At 39.3% G+C, this 19,484-nt stretch overlaps 2 protein-coding genes across 11 annotated transcripts in view; one reads left to right on the top strand and one right to left on the bottom strand.

Annotated features, from left to right (window-relative positions):
- The window catches only part of LOC111525995, a 63,207-nt gene that overhangs the window by 42,725 nt on the left and 998 nt on the right, over positions 1–19,484 (bottom strand). The window contains exons 2-3 of one of the 10 annotated variants that reach the window (XM_023191676.3): positions 14,920–14,976; positions 3,381–3,541 (exon numbers count right to left, since the gene is read on the bottom strand). The exons of 1 other annotated variant lie outside the window; for it this stretch is intronic. In XM_023191676.3, the coding sequence (XP_023047444.2) occupies positions 3,415–3,541; positions 14,920–14,976 (184 nt within the window). In that variant the 3' untranslated portion in view covers positions 3,381–3,414. 8 more of the 10 variants (XM_023191675.3, XM_023191680.3, XM_023191682.3 and 5 more) reach the window with 8 other exon arrangements.
- Positions 7,418–12,950, top strand: ZSCAN16 (zinc finger and SCAN domain containing 16). The gene is made up of 4 exons (XM_023191670.2): positions 7,418–7,539; positions 8,263–8,680; positions 9,546–9,684; positions 12,293–12,950. Exons 2-4 carry the CDS (start codon positions 8,294–8,296, stop codon positions 12,811–12,813), a joined length of 1,047 nt encoding a protein of 348 aa, XP_023047438.1. The 5' UTR covers positions 7,418–7,539; positions 8,263–8,293; the 3' UTR covers positions 12,814–12,950.

Here is a 19,484-nt window from a genome sequence, read left to right as displayed (position 1 = left end):
GCAGTATTTTTAAAAATATTTAAAACTATTGCCATTATTTAAGAATCTGGAGATTTCACATAAAATCTAACTTTCCAGATACTCTTACAAAAATGCATGACGTGACTACACTAGACACCACATTCCCACATGGCAACAGTTGACGAGCTGATTCATTCTACTCTCACCTAGAACATAAAGTACTAAAAATACTGCATTGGGTGGGGAAATGCCTATGCAGGCCAAATACAGCCCATTTGGACTGTCTGCCATCTTTAAGATGTGAAAGGTCACTGGGAATTTGCATGACGAATCTTGTTTTACCCTCACTGAACCATCCTACCTGTGTAAATAATAATTCATTCTAATAATTCATTCAAATTCATTCTACTCTCCAGTTGGACACGGTCCTCACTGCCACACAGCTTCTGTTGCTTTATACTGTCCCCTTCATTCACCCATTTAAACTGTGTGCCCTAAGGATTTCTTAGTGAGGCTTCAAGGACTCTAGATGCTTTACCACCCAAACAGCTTCACTTTCATTAGTTTTATATATTAGCCTTCCAATTAAAGTTTTCTATGAAGAACAGATTTCTGCTAACAAATCTGAAGATTTAGATAAAAAATTTTAAATATATTCTTCGAACACCTGAAGTTAGAGGAAAGCCACTTCGAAATTTTATTTGGATAGAATTTGTAGGTAATCTACAGGAAGTCAAATATAATAGCTTCTAGGAGACTCCTTAGAGACTAGTTCTTTGGGTAAGATAAAAAACACATGAAGGGGGTCAACATTGGCTGGGCGCGGTGGCTCAAGCCTGTAATCCCAGCACTTTGGGAGGCCGAGACGGGCGGATCACGAGGTCAGGAGATCGAGACCATCCTGGCTAACACGGTGAAACCCCGTCTCTACTAAAAAATACAAAAAAAAACTAGCCGGGCGAGGTGGCGGCGCCTGTAATCCCAGCTACTCGGGAGGCTGAGGCAGGAGAATGGCGGGAACCCGGGAGGCGGGGCTTGCAGTGAGCTGAGATCTGGCCACTGCACTCCAGCCTGGGCGACAGAGCGAGACTCCGTCTCAAAAAAAAAAAAAAAAAAAAAAAAGGGGGTCAACCTTAAGTGTAATAGTGAAAAAACACTGGGCCAAAAGCAGGTATTAAACTGAGGAGAGAATCATTTACATTTGAAGTATTTAGTATTAGGAGCAGTTGTGGGAAAATGGTAGAATGGGGCCAAAGTGGGAAAATGGAGAGGTAGGGGGAAAAAAGCAGCTAAGAATAAGGGAAGGATGGGAATAAACTCTATGAGCAAAGGAAAGTGAAGAGAAATTGGGAGAGGGGAGGGAAAAAGTGGTTTAAAAGGACAAGGACATGACAAAAACAAACTGCAAAGAGGAAATGGAAGCCAAGCTAGTGAAAGTATAGTAGGGGAGAACGCAGCAACCTTTAGAGAAATGTGAGATGGAAGCTGAAGGTCTCTGGAGGTAGGAGTACTTTATGTTCTTTTTATCACTGACTTCAGAGTAATAATCAACCTTTTATTTCCAAGCCATGTAGGCCAAATGCCTTATATGAAGGATCCTAACCCAAATCTAAGTTTACTACTATTCCTTAAGGGCCACTCAGGATCCTTGTCCTGTGTTAGTCTCTGAGTGCTGACACAGGATACCTCTTCTGTCTACCACTCTAGGCCCCAGTTTGTTGAATCCTGCTTAGCCTAGATGCCACTTCAGCAAAATAGGTTCTCCTGAGGAGCAAAAATATATGCTTGGCTTCTCCAGAGGCATCCAGAGTGCTCCTTTGTGGGAAGAAGTTTGTCTATTCCCCCTCTCCACCCTGCAACAGGATTTTCTGAGATAATAACACTCATTCTGAATTAAATAAATGATACATGCAAAAGGAAAAGCCCTTATAAAGTATAGCAATAGTAGCTGCCATTTGTTGAGCACTTACTGTGGTTCAAACATTGTACCAAGCACCTTATATATTTAATGTAAACTTTCCAATTCTTCTTTTAGGTTCTATATATTTTCTTAAACAATGTATAGATATAAATTATTCTTATGAAAAGTTTATAATAAAATGACAAGTTTTTATTACATTAAAATGTCAAGTAGCGGGCCAGGCATGGCGTCTCACACCTTAATCCCAGCACTTTGGGAGGCTGAGGTGGGTGGATCACGAGGTCAAGAGATTGATACCATCTTGGCCAACATGGTGAAACCCTGTCTCTACTAAAAATTCAACAATTAGCTGGGCATGGTGTGTGCCTGTAGTCCCAGCTACTCGGGAGGCTGAGGGAGGAGAATCACTTGAGCCTGGGAGGAAGAGGCTGCAGTGAGCTGAGGTAGCGCCACTGCACTCCAGCCTTGGGAAAGAGCGATACTCCATCTCAAAAAAAAAAAAAAAAAGTCAAGCAGCATAGCCGTGTTTGTGTTCTTTTCATCACTGAATATATTACATAATATAATCACAACTATGTAAAATATTTAAAATATTAAAAATTGAAAGGAAATGACAACAAACTCAACTGTATTTAGGTGATGAAAATAGTGATTTCCCCCTTTTTCTTCCAATTTCTGTATATTCCAAATGCAAAAGTTAGAAAGAATTCATCACACACATGTAAATGCTTCTGAAAAATTAAAATGCTACAGAATTATCTGAGTCCAGAGATTATTCTTTCATAACATTTTCAATTATTGTCTTTAGGGTAGGGTTGGTTTTAGATTTTTCTACTTCTCAAATGAATTTTGGAACTAATATTTTTTCCCAGAAAATCACTAATTTCATTGAGATTTTCAAAAATGTTAGCAGGCTATTTTCCTCTGCTATTTGTGATTTATAATGTTTACATGTTTTCTCTCAATTGGATTTACCATAGGCTTGTTGCTTTTATGGGCTTGTTAACAAAGATTTTATTTTTGTATTTATTTATTAATGTCACTATTTTTCTATTTTCTAATCCATTCTCTTCTGCTTTTACTTTATTTTTTTCTAGCTTTTTCCTTGGGGGCAGGGGAGGCTTTCTCCTTTTTGTAATTCCTTGAGTTGGATGCTTAGTTCATTTATTTTCTTTCTTTTTTCTATAACGAAAGCAAGTGAGAATATACATCTACCAAGTACTGTTATTTTTTAAATAGTCCACTGTGGGGATTTGTGTGTGGCAGGGGTGAGAAGGTTGGGGCTTTCTGTTTTTATAGTTTTGGAAGATACAGGGGGAGGAGAGGAAGGTCCTGCTTGTCATATACCAGACTGTATACTTAGACCTTAATGAAGAGGTCAGAGAGGCTTTATCCTAGTACAGGAAGAATACACCTAAGCTGAGGATAGAGCCAGGATTTTAACAAGATCTGCAACAGTGATTGGCATCCTCCTTTTGTCTGGTGTTCAGCCACTCACGTTACCACAGCAGGTGCTCCAAGGTGCTAGCCAGTTAATTCTCTGAAGTTGGATGATGAGCCAGGGGCACATTTGAATATTCTGGGCTATTTAGGAAGTACAGGAAGGTTGATCTGTGGCAGGTGTCATCCACAAAGCAGGCTGGGCTTGTGCTTAAAAACCTGATGAGATAATTTAATTCAGTAAGATATTAAATAAAGAGAGCAAAACATACTGATAATACACTGTGCACTAAAGGGGAAGCAGGAAATTACTAAGCATTGTCTGGATTTTTTATCTGTTCAGTTGCCTATGAGGGACATGTTATGTCACAGTCAAAAAAGGGACTTTGGCTTTTGATCATGTACTTCTAATGGAAAGAAATGCAGGGGTTATCCTTTTTCTAAAATTTTCTTCTCAGAGTGGAGAGTGTTCTAAAGCTTATTTGAAAATTATTTATATCTACACTTTCTAAATGTTCCACATAAATTTATTTGCTTACTTATATTTACTGTTTAAAAGCACATGGAATTTGAATCTGATTTTCATCTTAAAGGAATTACACCCTTGTAAAAGGGTAAGATGAAAGGTATGTATCTACAAAAGGTATATATCTACGGAAGGATATACATTTCACAAAAAAAATTGTCAAACTAGATGCTGGGGACATTTATTCTTTTTAATAAATTTATGTGAATGCATTACTTATCTTTGACTTGTCAGGCAAAGAATTTCAGAGGAGGAAAATAGATATTGATGAAATTCTTCAAATAGGAAAATTTTTTTGTAGGTTGTGGAGAATAAATAGGGTTTTAAGAACAATTATCTTTTCCCATTTATACCAGTAGCAAATCTTCATAAGAAACTGAAATATTCCAGAAATATACAATGTATAAAATGCAAGTTCTCCTTAAGATTACCCCCAGCTGATACTCACGGTGAATTTTATTTATTTATTTATTTATTTTATTTTATTTTATTTTGTTTTGTTTTTCCTGAGACAGAGTCTCACTCTGTCACCAGGCTGGAGTGCGGTGGCATGATCTCGGCTCACTGCAACTTCCACCTCCTGGGTTCAAGTGATTCTCCTGCCTAAGCCTCCTGAGTAGCTGGGACTAACAAGCACATGCCACCATGCCCAGCTAATTTTTGTATTCTTAGTAGAGACAGGGTTTCACTATGTTGGCCAGCATGGTCTCGATCTCTTGATCTTGTGATCTGCCTGCCTCAGCCTCCCAAAGTGCTAGGATTACAGGTGTGAGCCACTGTGCCTGGCCAACATTTTTAAGATAAAAATTTTCACAAAAACCATCATACCATATCTTTTGTAACTTTTTATTTTACTCAATATACCTTTGGCATCTCTTAGTTTCTAAAAACTGGGTGGTATTTTAATGAATAGACATATAGAAATTTAAATTCCAAATAATAGGCATTCAAATTTCCCAATTTAAATAAACGGTGCTTCTTTGTACATACGTTCAAACATTTAAGTAAGCATTTCTATATGGATAAATCCAAGAAGCTAAGTTTTGAATCAAGGGATATGGACAACTTCTCACCTTCTAAATAAGTCTTACCTTCTAAAAATGTACAACTAAGTATGCCCGTATATCCATACACTTCCTAACACTGAATATTATAAATTGTCTGTCTTTAGCAATCTGAAAGATTTTTAAACATCTTTCTTGTTTTATTTAAATTCTTATTAGTGAATCTTTTCATATTCATTATTCTTAGTTTTGTGTTTTATAAATGTCAGGTGAGTTTGTGTGAAGAGAGTCCACCAACAGGCTTTGTGTGAGCAACAGGGCTGTTTATTTCACTTGGGTGCAAGTGGGCTGAGTCCAAAAGGAGAGTCAGCAAAGGGAAATAGGGATGGGGCAGTGTTACAGGATTTGGGTAGGTAGTGGGAAATTACAGTTAAATGTGGTTATCTCTTGTGGGTAGGGGCGGGGGTCACAAGGTGCAGGGTGGGGAGATCATGAGACTCATTGTCAGGGGTGGGGGGAATGTCACAAGGTTGATTGATTAGTCGGGGTGGGGCAGGAACAAATCACAATGGTGGAATGTCATCTTTTGTGGTTTTGCAGTTGCTCCAGGTCATCTGGATGTATACTTGCTGGTCACAGGGGTTATGATGGCTTTTTATCATATTGTCAGAGGCCTGACAATAAATGCATGTAGGTTAAGTACTTTGTCTATTTTTCTATTGGCTTGTTCATATTTTTATTTTTTGGTAAGATAAAAGGTCTTTGTATATAACGAAAATCAGCTGTGTCTTTTAGATGTATGGCATATTTTACTTTTAGTTTATATTTTATTTTTACTTTTTTCATTCAGATATTTTAATTTTACAAGGCCAGTTTCATTTATCTTTTCCTTCATGGCCTTTTCAGTTTTATGTCTTTAGGGTTTTGTGTTATTCTTAAAAAGGCCCTTCCCAGTCCAGTTTTCCAAACTGTCTCCCTGCTTCTGCCCTTGCCCAACCCCTTCACATTCAAGTCTACTGTTAACATAGCAGCCAAAATAATAATTTCAATACCCAAGTTTAATCATGTTACTTCTCTACTCAGAAATCTCGAATGAGCCATGCTGTGTAGCTCACACCTGTAGTTCCAGCTAGTCAGGAGGCTGAGGCAAGAGGATCACTTGAGCCCAGGAGTTTCAGGCTGCAGTGAGCTATGATCACACCACTCACTGCACTCCAGTCTGGGTGACAGAATGAGACCCATCACTTAAAAAAAAGGAAAAGGAAAGAAAAGAGAAAAGAAAATAAACTTTCAGTAGCTTAGTATTTTATCATTTTAGAGTAAAAATACCCTTGCACTCACGGAAGGTTCTCACTCTCTCTCCACCCAATGATCTTTTGCTCACTCAGCTCCAGAAAAACAAGTATCCTTCCTTTGCCCAAATTACTTAAAACACACCTCACTCCAGGCTTTTGCATTTGTTATCCCTCTCCCTGAAACATCTTTATCCCTGATGGCCCATTCCCTCAGCTCCCTCAATCTTTGCTCAAATGTCAATTTACTAGTCAGGTCCTCCATGAATATCCTATTTAAACTGTATCACTTCATTCTCACCCCAAATTCTCTATTTCCTTTATTTTCTCCTTAGCACTAATATTCACCATCTATACACTATATATTTTTTGGTTTATTGCCTGCCTTCCCACCACACACACACACGATTATAAATTCCACGAAAGAAAGGGCATTGTTTTGCTCAAAATTAGTTCCAGCTTCCACAGTAGTGCCTGGCATAGTAGGTAAATCAATATTTGTGGAAGAAACAGGAAGAGGGAGGAAAAAACTAAGAGCATTTTTCAACCATCAGTTTAGCAAAGATCAAAATATTTTATAACACTGTGTTGACAGGTATAGGTAAATAAGAATATTGCTAGTAGATTCTATGATTGGTGATTTGGCATTAACAAAAGTACAAATTTCCCTCTTCTATGCTGTAGTAACTCCCTTTCTAGAAATACAGACTATGGATATATCCTTACACATGAAAAATGTGAGTTCACAGTAAGTTATTGCAGCAATGTTTGAAAAAGAAAAATTGGAAACAACCTCATGATCACCAATGGGGTAGTTTATTAATATATTATGGCACATAATACACAGTTGAATACTGTGCAGTTGTTTAAAAAAGACCAAGATCAAGGAAATACTTATGTACAGTCTTTACCAAGATCACTTGGTAAAAAGAAAAATAAGAAAGTTACAGAAATGCTACTCTTTATGCAGAGGGGGAAAAGCGCGGACAATCTATAACGGTGTAATATATCTATGGAAGGATATACAAGTCACGAAAAATGCTGTCACACTAGACGCTGGGGGACATTTACTCTTTTTAATAAATGTATGTGAATGCATTACTTATCCATATTACGTACTTAATAACTAAACCGGAAAACATTTTTAAAAAGTAGAAATAAGACTTGCTCGCAGGCCCCGCAGTCCCATCAATACGAGGCGTAGAACCCGGGTCCTCCACTGCCTAGGGCTGAGGAGGCAAGCCCTAAAGCTGCCACAGAGGCGAGGCTTCCTAGAGCGGCCCGGAAGTGCCCGGCTGAAGTGGCCGGGCGCTGATTGGTGTCTTTGAGTCTAGTCTTTGTTCGGGGCTGTCCAAAGGACGCTAGCTATTGCACCTGTTCCTCCCCGCGCATAAGGTGAGTGTCTCCCGGCTCCCAGGTGGAGAAAAGGGGACAAGGCGCAGCTGTGGTCAGCAGCAACACCCTCCCCACACCTCCCTGTCGCGGGCAGAGTGTAATACTGCTCTCCCTCCCTCCGTCCCCCAACAGATCTACAGGAGAGGAGTTGGCCCGACCTTCTGGGAGAGGACGGGTGGAAGGGGGACACTGGTTGCGGGTTCCTTTGCAGAGGCATCTGTCTGATCCCCTTCCAGGGTTGGCACACATATCCTATAACCAGTGAATCCTGGGGACACAAATGGCCCATGCATCTCATGGTAACAGAATGAAGAGCCTTTTAACAAAGCAGTTAATAATATTTGGTGTTTATTTAGTGCTTACTAGTGCCTGCTGCCATGCCAGAGACGTTGCATACGTTCTCATGTAATCTATGTTTCAACCCTGTAACACACATGAGAATTGTACATGAGGATCTGTAGTTCTAGTCCAGATAAATAACTTCCTCTAAGTTACACAATAGAGCACAGATTCAAACCATGTCCCTGTGTCACTGTTTATTGTTTTGTTGTTTTCAGCTTCCTGTAAGACTGTTTTCTCTGATTGACTTCTGGTGGCTTGACTTCATTATGATGTGTTTATGTTCACAGCAATTTTTGTAATTTCTCTATGGTAACAACTTTTTATGCCTTAGGAGTGTCTCTGAGGCAGGATTCTAAGAGATTCTCTTTGACTTAATCCCAGATAGAGGATAAATCTCCTGACAAAGCCCATAATGACCACAGCCCTGGAACCTGAGGAACAAAAAGGACTTCCAATAATTAAGGCAGAAGACCATTACTGGGGACAGGATTCCAGCTCACCAAAATGCAGTCCTCACAGGAGGGAACTCTGTAGACAGCACTTCAGGAAGCTGTGCTATCAGGATGCACCTGGACCCCGTGAAGCTCTTACCCAGCTGTGGGAGCTCTGCCGTCAGTGGTTGAGGCCAGAATGCCACACCAAGGAGCAGATTTTAGACCTGCTGGTGCTAGAACAGTTCCTGAGCATTCTTCCTAAAGACCTGCAAGCATGGGTGCAGGCACACCATCCAGAGACTGGAGAGGAGGCAGTGACTGTGCTGGAGGATCTGGAGAGAGAGCTTGATGAACCTGGAAAGCAGGTGTGGAGGGGCAGTCATCTGGCTGTGAGTGATCAGGGCATATGGACAGAGCCAAAGCAAAACGCATATGAAAAAAAATCTCAAAATATTTATACTCTAAAGAACAAGGCATAGGAAGGGACCTGACTACCTATGTCAAATAATTAAAGTGTGGCTGGGTAAAGAGAAAAGAGTCACTAGACTGATTCTATGCCTGTTTGGAAGGCTAAGATCAGTGGGAAGTTACCAAAAGGCAATCAGGTATCAGAGGAAAAGAAATAATTTTCTGCCATTCATAGATACCCATAAATAAAATAGGCTACCCCATAAGAAACTCCCTTTCCAAATAGGTATTCAAGCAGAGATTCAAGTAGATGTCAAGGATATTGCAGAATAGAACTGTCCAACAGAAATGTAATGAAAGTTGTATATGTATTTAAATTTTCTAGTAGCCACATTAAAAAAAAAAAACAGGTGAAATATATTTTTAACCCACAATATTTATCTCATTTGTACTAGCCATATTTTAAGTACTCAGTGACCACATTTTGCTAGTGACTACCATATCAGACAGCATGGTTATAGAAGAAATGCTCCCATTTGCTGGAAGTTGGGCTAGATGATTTTTAAGCTACCTTCCAAATCCCAGTGCTCTGATCCTGGACTTCTGCAGATCAATGAAAGAAGAGACACTGAATTTTACTCTGTAGTGTCCTGAATTGTAGAGATTAGCCTCTGTTCCTTTTCCTAGCCATTATTGCCATTTACAATGAAATGAGAATTTGTCCCCCCTTCCTATGTCCGTGGCAGATGTTTCCTTTGATTGTTTTATGTGAAGTTACTTAAGTTTCCATAAAGTTCACCTTACACACCTCATTTTCCCTAGGTCCCAGGCAATTCAGAAAGACAGGACATACTCATGGACAAGTTGGCCCCCTTGGGAAGGCCATATGAATCACTGACTGTCCAGCTCTATCCCAAGACGACCCAACTGGAGCAGGAAGCTGGGAAACCACAAAGGAATGGTAAGCAGGAACAGCTCTTAGTATATGAGGGAAGTATATGAGGGAAGAGGTGCTTCCTTAGGTTAGGGGAGAACTTTCTCCTTTTAAAGATTCCCTGCTTGTCCTCCACCTCACTATGGATAATTTTATCCTCTTATTACCCTTGCTCCATGATGGAGTTATATTTTAGTTTCTCACTGGATAAAAAAACCTAAGGGATGAGGATGGAGTTTATTTAATATCCTTATAATTCTGTTGTTATCTAATGATTCTAGTTCCAAATCTCCCTAAATTTCCATTTTGAGACAGGTGAACTTATGGCACCCTGTATTGGTGAGGCCTGCCATACAAAATATCATAGACTTATGGGTGGCTTAACAATAGAAATTTATTTTCTCACAGTTCTGGAGGCTGGAAGTCCAAGAAGAAGATGCTTACAGGGTTAGTTTCTAGTGAGGCTTCTCTCCTTGGCTTGCAGACTTCTTGCTGTGTCTTCACATGGCCTTTCTCTGTACACACACACTCCTGGTGTCTCTTCCCCTTGTAAGGACACTAGTACTACTGGATTAGGGTTCTACCCTTATGAATTCATTCAACCTTAATTACTTCATTAAAGGCCCTATCATCATATACAGTAATCTTTGAAAGGGGTTAGGGCTTCAATGTGTGAATTTGTGGAGGAAGACAAGTTAATCCATAACACATTCCCATGATGAAAGAAGTAGGGAAGAGAGACAATGATCAGTCAGTACAGCAAAGTTTCTTGTTTTTATCTGCATGTCAAATTAACTGGGTTTTGTCCCCCATCCCAGCTCCCTAATTACAAATGAGGGTGTCTAGTGTATCCCCCAGGCTACATTAAAAAGCAGGTGAATTTTAAATTCCAGTTTGTCCAAACCCTACCTTTTTCAGTGCTTACCGCCCTTTCTCTAGAGGCTCTCGTGTCTAATAATGCCTCTCCGGGTAGTTCCTTATACTCCAGCCTATTTTGTATTCTTACTACTTAAGTTTTACCAATATAGTTCTCCCATTTTGTAGGATCCCTACCAGATGATTTGTCTAATCTGAAAAATTATTTTGAGTGAAGATGTTCCTAGCTGCTATCTGGAAAGGATGACATTTAATTATATGTAACATAAAGAAGCCTTTAAGTGCTTTAACTCTAGGAGTGGAGTACTGGTTACTGTTTGACTTTAGAAGTGAGATTGAGAACCTCCTATCTATTTTATTTTATTTTATTTTATTTTATATTTTATTTTATTTTATATTTTATTTTATATTTTATTTTATATTTTATATTTTATTTTACATTTTTTATATTTTATGTTATGTTATGTTATGTTATGTTATGTTATGTTATGTTATGTTATGTTATTTTAGAAGAGAGGTCTCACTATGTTTCCCAGGCTTGTCTCAAACTCCTGGGCTCAAGTGATCCTCCCACCTAAGTTTCCCAAAGTGCTAGGATTATAAGCGTGAGCCACTGTGCCTAGCTCAACCCATCTTTTGATTCATTCATCTTTCATTGAGCATTTACTAAATAGCAGCTATATGCCAGGCACTATACTAAATGTAAGGAATCCAAAGGTAAGACACATTACTTCTCTTCAAGAAGCAGGAGAGTGAGCACTTACAATAGTATAATAATTACTGTACTAGAGATACACTGTGAACTGCAAAGAGGATAGCTATCCCTAAGGTGCACCTGCAAAAGTATCACAGACTAGGCTTGCTTGAGCTGAGAAGGTCATGTGGGAACTGAAAGGGGGTGACATTTTAGGCAAAGAAACAGTGAAAAAAAATAGCATCAGAGAATAACATTCTAAGAATAGCAACTGCTCTGAGTTTGATTCTGATAAGGAGTCATCTGTGGGAGGGAAAATCAGCAATCTGTGTTTTAATAAACCATCCAGCTGATTCTGATGCACAGTAAGGTTAGAAACCACTAAGCTAGGATTTAGACAGGAGGAGATAACAGCAAGAACATCAGTTTCAGGAAAAAAATATTTTATCCAGCATATACACTGACTATCCATTGTCATTTCCTATTCCTTTTCATTCCTCTATTTACCCTGACCTGCATGTTGTCACCCTGCTTCCAGCTAATTATTATCCTTCAAACACACGCCTCTCCTTGGATGGTTCCTATTCACTGTATTCCTCTCAGACCCCAAATCCTATTATCCTCTCCATTCACTTTTACTTGATTTTACTTGCCACCTATGTTTCAGGCCCCCGCATGTTTCTCCCAAACTTTTACCTCCATCCCCATCTCTGTTCTCCAGTCTCTCTCATTATCCTTGGCATATCGGTAGTCCTCTCATTTATCCTTCTTCCCTTACACAGTATTGCTAGCTTATCTCTTGAGCTCTATTTTTGCCTTTTCTTCTTAATCTACTCTCAAACAACTTCTTCTGCTGGTATCTTCCTTCTTAATTTCTTCCCTCCATTGTGACTCTGTGCTACAATGATACCAAAAATAAGATGGTACCAAATATTTGATATGTGTGTTGTATGTTGACTTCTCATTATTTTATAACACATTTATAACATTTACATGTTCTTTCTTCCATAGGCTGTTTGCTTCTCAAACATATAATAGGACCCATTTGTGTACTGTTTGTTACAGGTGATAAAACTAGGACTAAGAATGAAGAGTTGTTCCAGAAGGAAGATATGCCCAAAGACAAGGAATTCCTTGGGGAGATAAATGACAGACTGAACAAAGATACTCCTCAGCATCCCAAGTCCAAAGATATTATGGAAAATGAGGGCGGATCAGAATGGCAACAGAGGGAAAGAAGACGATATAAATGTGATGAATGTGGGAAAAGTTTCAGTCATAGCTCAGACCTTAGTAAACACAGGAGAACTCACACTGGAGAGAAGCCCTATAAATGTGATGAGTGTGGAAAAGCCTTCATTCAGCGCTCACATCTCATTGGACATCATAGAGTACACACTGGAGTAAAACCCTATAAATGTAAAGAATGTGGGAAGGATTTCAGTGGGCGCACAGGTCTTATTCAACATCAGAGAATCCACACAGGTGAAAAACCCTATGAATGTGATGAGTGTGGAAGACCTTTCCGAGTAAGTTCAGCTCTTATTAGACATCAAAGAATTCATACAGCAAATAAACTCTACTAATATGGTAGTGATATCAAAAGTTCTTTAGACACTCAGGCCTAACTAGTTATCAGAGAATCTAATTTAGAAACCTTGAGTTTCCTCAATGTGGTCAAAGCTTCAGTCATCATTAAACTACTCTGGCACCAAAGAATCTACCTGAGTAAAATGTCCTTTTATTTCAGATTAGTTCAGTTTTGAGGGGGAATCAAGAATTCTTTCAGAAAGCCTTGTCCACTGACAACATTGGCCACCTGCAGTCCAAGATCAATGGTTCCTGGATGAAAGACAGTGAATTAATTCTGTCTCTGCTCTAGATCCTTTTAGTTGACCATTCACTGTCTGACTTTAGGCAAGACATACAGTTTTTCTCTGCCTTCATTTCCCCTTCTGTACAGATGATAATGGAAGCTCACCAGGTATGTTTTGACAAGTTAAAACAGATGAAAACTACTTTTGAGATTAAGATATAAAACAATGCTAATTATTTGTTTTCCAGCATTACTCATATAATATCCTGAATATCTCTTTTTTATCTTAAAATGGGGAGTATGATTATTTTTTGGAAATTTTTGTTTGCCAACGATAAAGAATAAGCCATCAGAAGACAGGAGGCCAGCCTGGTCAACACAGCGACCCCACCTCTACAGAAATTTAAGAAAAATTAGCCAGGCATGGTGGCACACACCTGTAGTCCCACCCAACTATTTAGGAGGCTGAGGTGGGAAGATCACTTGAACCCAGGAGTTCAAGGCTGTAGTGAGACGTGATTGCACCATTGCACTCCAGCCTAGGCAACAGCAAGACCTTAAAAGGAGGCTGAGGAAAACAAAATGGAGGAGAAGGCAGTCTGTGATCATTAGGAGTTGCTGGGGAGAGGAAAGGATCTATAACTAGATAAATAACTTCTTTTCTGGATTTCAGGTTATTTTAAACTGAGGGAGATAGGAAGGGGTTGATCTAACTTGGTCCAGTTTGTCCAGATTGGTGGCCAGTACTCACATTAACTCAAATAAAATGGAAAATTCAGTTCCTCACATTTCAAGTGCTCATAGCTACATGTTAGTGGCCACTATATTGGACAGCACAGATATACACTTTTTTTGTCTTTTTTTCGCCCAGGCTGGAGTGATCCTCTGTTCACTGCAAGCTCCACCTCCCGGGTTCAAGCGATTCTCCTGCCTCAGCCTCCTGAGTAGCTGAGATTACATGCATGCACCACCATGCCTGGCTAATTTTTGTATTTTTAGCAGGATTTTGCCATGTTGGCCAGGCTGGTCTCAAACTCAAGTGATCTACCTCAGCCTCCCAAAATGCTGGGATTAAAGGTGTGAGCCACCGCACCTGGCCACATCTCTAATTTGAGAATCTTATAGCATGACAGGAATTATGGCCGAAGGCCTTGCACATTCAAATTTACACCACCAATCAAACTGCCAAGAGCAGAACTCTGGTTCTTTGCTTAGTTCTAGGAATAATGATCACCAAAACAATCAGGAAAGAAGTGATCTAATCTCTTCAAATCTGTTGTTTTCAATTAAGATATTTCAATTGAAGATATCTATTAAGAACACCTGCTTTATCGTTGTGTTTAAGATCAGGAAAACTACAAGAATCATTTTTATGTCTACAACTATAGGAACATGGATCTTTAAAAAATAATAATAATAAAGAGTTTAGCTTCATTGTCCAGGCTGGAGTACAGTGGCACAATCATACCTCACTGCAGCCTGGAACTCCTGGACTCCAGCGATCCTCCCACCTCAGCCTTCCGAGTAGCTGGGACTACAAGCACACACCACTGTGTCTGGGTTTCTTTTGTTTGTTTGTTTAAAGATAGGGTCTGACTGTGTTACTCAGGCTAGTATTGAATTTATGGCCTCAAACAATCCTCCCATCCTCCTCCCAAAATGCTGGATATTACAGGCATGAACCACCATGCCCCGCCAAGAAAATGAATCTTGAGGTATTTCTCATAATGCCCTAAACATAAACTGAGCTTTTATGTCCCTTTAACATAATGATCCTTTAAAAAAAATGTATATTTACTTTGAATATCTTACATCAACACATTTTTTAAAAGTCAGGTTTCACATGAATACTTGTTTTGTGACTTACTATAATTACCTGAGCAATATTTCAAAGTATTTGAAACAGTCAAAGAAAGGATTTTCTTTAATGGTCCTGAAAAGTAAAATATGAAATATTTAATATTAGTATCAGAAACATCCTTATTTTAAAAATAAAGTTAGGTGCTTTCTGAATAATGGCTTTTCCCCTTTTACCTTTAGTCTTTCTGAGAAACACTACAATGCTTAGAAACTGTTCATATCTTTAAAGGGGAAACTCACGTTTCTGATCTTATCCTTCCTTGAATTTAGGGAGGCTTCTGCAATGGTAAGAAAGATGATTTTGGCTACCCCAAGATTAGATTTCCTAAAATTGATAAACACATGACAGACTGATTTTCCTTATCCTCTGTATCAGCAGTCCCCAACCTTTCTGGAACCAGGGACTGGTCTCATGAAAGACAATTTTTCCAGGGACAGGGAAGGGGGTGTGGTTTCATTTATCATTGGATTCTCATAAGGAAAGTGCAACCTAGATCCCTCGCATGTGCAGTTCACGATAGGGTTTGCGACCCTGTGAGAATCTAATCCCACTGCTCATCTGACAGGAGGTAGAGCTCCGCTTTGCTTGCTCACTGGCCCCTCACCTCCTGCTTTCCTGGCCATGGCGGGGACATGGGGACTCCTGCTATATATGACAGAACATTCCATTCAGCTAGTAGTTTTGAATACGTATTATGTAAAAAGAGCTGTTCTAGTCTTAGAGTTCTGCACCCTTAAAGGCTGAGTGAAGAGTAGTCTGGAGCACTACAACCATTCTACCCTTTTTAGATTTTATGTTGATTCCAAATTGCCACCACAGTGCCCACCACAGGTTTGGTCTAATGTTAATCAGAAGGGTAATGGTAAGAGTCAGGGAGGGACAGAAAGACATGGGGCCAGAGACAGCCTAGCATGATGTAGGTAAGAGAAGAACAGTCAGTGGGATGTAGGATAATTGCAGGCAAAAGGCAAAAGAGGCATGAGGTCAAAGGAAATCGAAGTAGTTGCTGGTACTATGGAGACGCAGGCGGTGTCTTAGTAAGCATGTAGAAACCCACAGAAGAAACGGGTGGGAGTGCAACCAGTTGGAAATAACACAGCTCAATCAAGCCACATTTCTTGGAAGAGGAGGTGTAATATTTTGGACACTGCATCAGTTCTAGAAGAGAGCCATCCCGAATGGACAGCACCTGGTCTGAAAAAAAAAACAAAAAAACAAAAAACCCTGAACATCAAAAGCAGTTCCTCAGAGAGTTGTATCAAAAGCAAATGTGTTGTTGTTCTTCATATCTTTCCGGAGGGTTTTTTTTTCTGGGGGAGGAGTCAAGAATTTATATTTTGTAGTTTCATGGACTAACAAGACAGTAATTACGACAGCTATAGGGAATATGGGAGTCAGCTCTCTCAGACACAGATGGGTTGGTAGTGAACTGGCAGTTCTAAGTGAGGGTGTCAACAGGTATGAATGGAATAGATGAGTGTTGAGGGAGGGTCTATAGGAGGTGTCAGTGGGTATTGATGAAGAGGGGGAAAATGAGGAGAAAGGGATGAAAAGAGAATGATTTTAAAAGGAGGGCAAGGGCATAGGGAGAGGAACAACTATAAAACAAGGGATGGAGACAGGAAAGATAGACAAGTGATTCTAATATATTGGCATCAATCATTGTTGGAGACAGTAGAATCATCTGATACAAGCCATATAAAGGTAAAAAGACTAGCTCCCGATCCCAAGGTGCTTTGAGTCTTATGTGTACAGCACACACTGTATTAGCTTTATTAAATGGTCTACATTCTTATCCTGGGGATGAAATTATTTTATTATAGTCTCATCACAAAATCCATCAACAGTGGAAACAAATGGAAACGGAAATGCTTCAAAACAACCTGTTTTTCCCATCATAATATTACAAGGGAGTTCGGCTGAGGTTTTAAAAGAGTAGGTATCTCAGTCTTTCTTACTCAGATCCTCTAGAGCAAGGTTTCTCAACCTTGAGAAACTATTTCTATTGACATTCTGGGCCAGACAATTCTTTGATGTCAGGGGCTGTCCTCTGCCCTGTAGGATGTTTAGCAGTATCCCTAGCCTCTACCCACTAGATGTTACTAGTACTTCCACTTGTGATATCCAAAAACGTCTCCAGGCAATTTGGTGGGCAGGCTGAGTGAGGCAAATGTCCCCTGAGAGGCAAAATCACCCCCAGTTGAGAACCCCTGAACTATAGGAAAATGATCAGATTTCTATGACTGTTTATTGTATCATATACAATAAAATTCTACTTAGAAATGCTACATGTGTCCAGGCGTGGTGACTCACGCCTGTAATCCCAACACTTTGGGAGGCCGAGGTGGGTGGATCATCTGAGGTTGGGAGTTCCAGACCACCCTGACCATCATGGAGAAACCACGTCTCTACTAAAAATACAAACTTAGCAGGGCATGGTGGCGCATGCCTGTAATCCCAGCTACTCAGGAGGCTGAGGCAGGAGAATGGCTTGAACCCGGGAGGCGGAGTTTGCAGTGAGCCGAGATCATCGTGCCATTGCACCCCAGCCTGGGCAACAACAGCAGAAACGAAAGGAAGGGAAAGGGAAAGGGAAAGGAAAGAAAGAAGGAAAGGAAAGAGAGGAGGGAAAGAAAGGAGGGAAAGGAAGGAAAGAGAAGAAAGAAATGCTACATGTGACCAGCACTACTGGACCCTTTTCCTACCCCAGAAAATTATTCCCAACATACCTAAACTCAGTGCAGCAATGATGCTAAAAAGTAGTCTACTTTAGAAAGCCTTACCTTATTTACTAGTGAGGACTAATAATGTGACTTCAATGTGACTTGCATAAAGAGCTTACACTGCATTTTTGCAGACCTTCCCCTTCCCTCCTTGCCACACTTCTGGTGCAATTTTCTTCTTTGCCCCTTGACCCAAACATGAATATAGACATTTTATCCTTGATCTAAATCTGTACTGTCCAGTGTAGTAGCCACGAGGTACATTCGGCTCTGCCACTGAGGAACTAAATTTATAATTTTAATTAAACTTTAAAACTCATAATTCACTAGATAACTTTTAAGTATGTTTGAAATAATTTGGATATGCGAATCTATTTTTTCCACTTTAAATTTTATGTAATCTCAATATAAATTATTTATGAAAATGTAATATGTGAATTGAGATGTCCAATAAGTATAAACACACTGGCTTTCAAAAAATGGAATACAGGATATTAATAATTTTTATAATGATTAGATGTTGATATAGTAATATTTTGGATATGATGGTTTAAACTAAAGATAATTTCACCTTTTTGCATTTTAATATGGCTATTAATAAGAAAGTTTTAAATTACATAGGTAAATCCTATTATATTCCTATTTATTAGACAGAACTGACCTTCAGTTCTGCAGAAGACCATTCCACACAAAGGGGAGAGGTAATGCAAAGTCTCTGATTAGAAATGAATTTGGTGTGTTACAGGAACTGAAAAAGGTCACGTGTTGAAAGCTCTGGATTAAGGGGAAGGTGACACAAGATTAGGTTAGAGAGGTGAGCAGGGGCCCGGGATGTGTATTCTAAACGTGATGGGGAACTACTAGAAGGGAGGAACATAATCCAATGTTTGTTTTTAAAAGATCATTCTGGCTCCTTAAAGAGGCAAGAATGAGAAAATAGCAGAAGTAAGGAAATCAGTCCAGAGGCTACTGTAGTAATCCAAGTGAGAGAAGGTGGTGGCATGGACCATGGGTTTCCAGTGGGTATAAAGAGAAACAAACAGATTTAAGGTACATTTTGGAGATGAAAATATAATCTTGCTCATTGTTGTAGATTCCTAAATTCTGCTTGAAAAGATGTTTCTGTATTAGGTTAAACAAATGAAATCCCTGTTTTTGTGGGTCAAAACGGTTAAATACCGGAAAGGTAAAATTATTTAACCTAATAGAAACAAATAATGACAGAGAAGAATCAGAGGCATGAAACTGGAGAGGGGACATTGAAATAGGGCTTGTTTATTAAAGTGAAAATTTTTATTGTTCTCTTCTCCTTAAATCTCTCCGTGGAAGGCACCCTTGTCAAAAATAAGAAAAAGAAAAAACAAAAACAAAACAAGAAAAACCTTTGTTTAAAGACAAATTGCCAACAAACCCGATGAGATTCAGAACACTGCTGCAATAACGTATCTCTGTAGAAACTTATACTTTCATCTGGACAGCAAATTTCCTAAGCTGATAAAACCAGGTTATCAATGAAAGGCGAGAGTACAGAATTTAAAGGAAGAATGCCTGGATATGAATCTTTTTTCTGCCAGTTACTAATTATATGACCTTGGCTAATACACTTATTCTCTCTGAAACTCAGGTTCCCCATCTGTAAAACAGTATTATAATGATATCTACCTCATAAAGTAGGAATTAAATGAGTGACCAAATGTGAAAGGTTTAGAAGAGTGACTGCCCCATAATGTTATAAAACTCTTAGTCCTTAACATTAGCGCACTTAGATCTTTTTGTTAGCCTTAAATTCAGCATTTTTTTCCTATCAAAGCTGCTTAAATCAGTTAACTGACATTTGATCTTCACGGACTCATTGTA

Source organism: Piliocolobus tephrosceles, chromosome 5, assembly GCF_002776525.5.
Source record: "Piliocolobus tephrosceles isolate RC106 chromosome 5, ASM277652v3, whole genome shotgun sequence".
Classification (NCBI taxonomy): Eukaryota; Metazoa; Chordata; class Mammalia; order Primates; family Cercopithecidae; genus Piliocolobus; species Piliocolobus tephrosceles.
The sequence above is the reverse complement of the archived record's forward strand: the minus strand, read 5'-3'. Positions and strand labels throughout refer to the sequence as shown.

What these genes read in the sequence shown, in the direction of transcription:
- ZSCAN16 (XM_023191670.2), top strand. Translation starts at nt 8,294, where the DNA reads ATGACCACAGCCCTGGAACCTGAGGAACAAAAAGGACTTCCAATAATT. An exon ending in TTGATGAACCTGGAAAGCAG is followed by an intron (nt 8,681 to 9,545) that starts GTGTGGAGGGGC and finishes CATTTTCCCTAG; the next exon opens with GTCCCAGGCAATTCAGAAAG. An exon ending in TGGGAAACCACAAAGGAATG is followed by an intron (nt 9,685 to 12,292) that starts GTAAGCAGGAAC and finishes TGTTTGTTACAG; the next exon opens with GTGATAAAACTAGGACTAAG.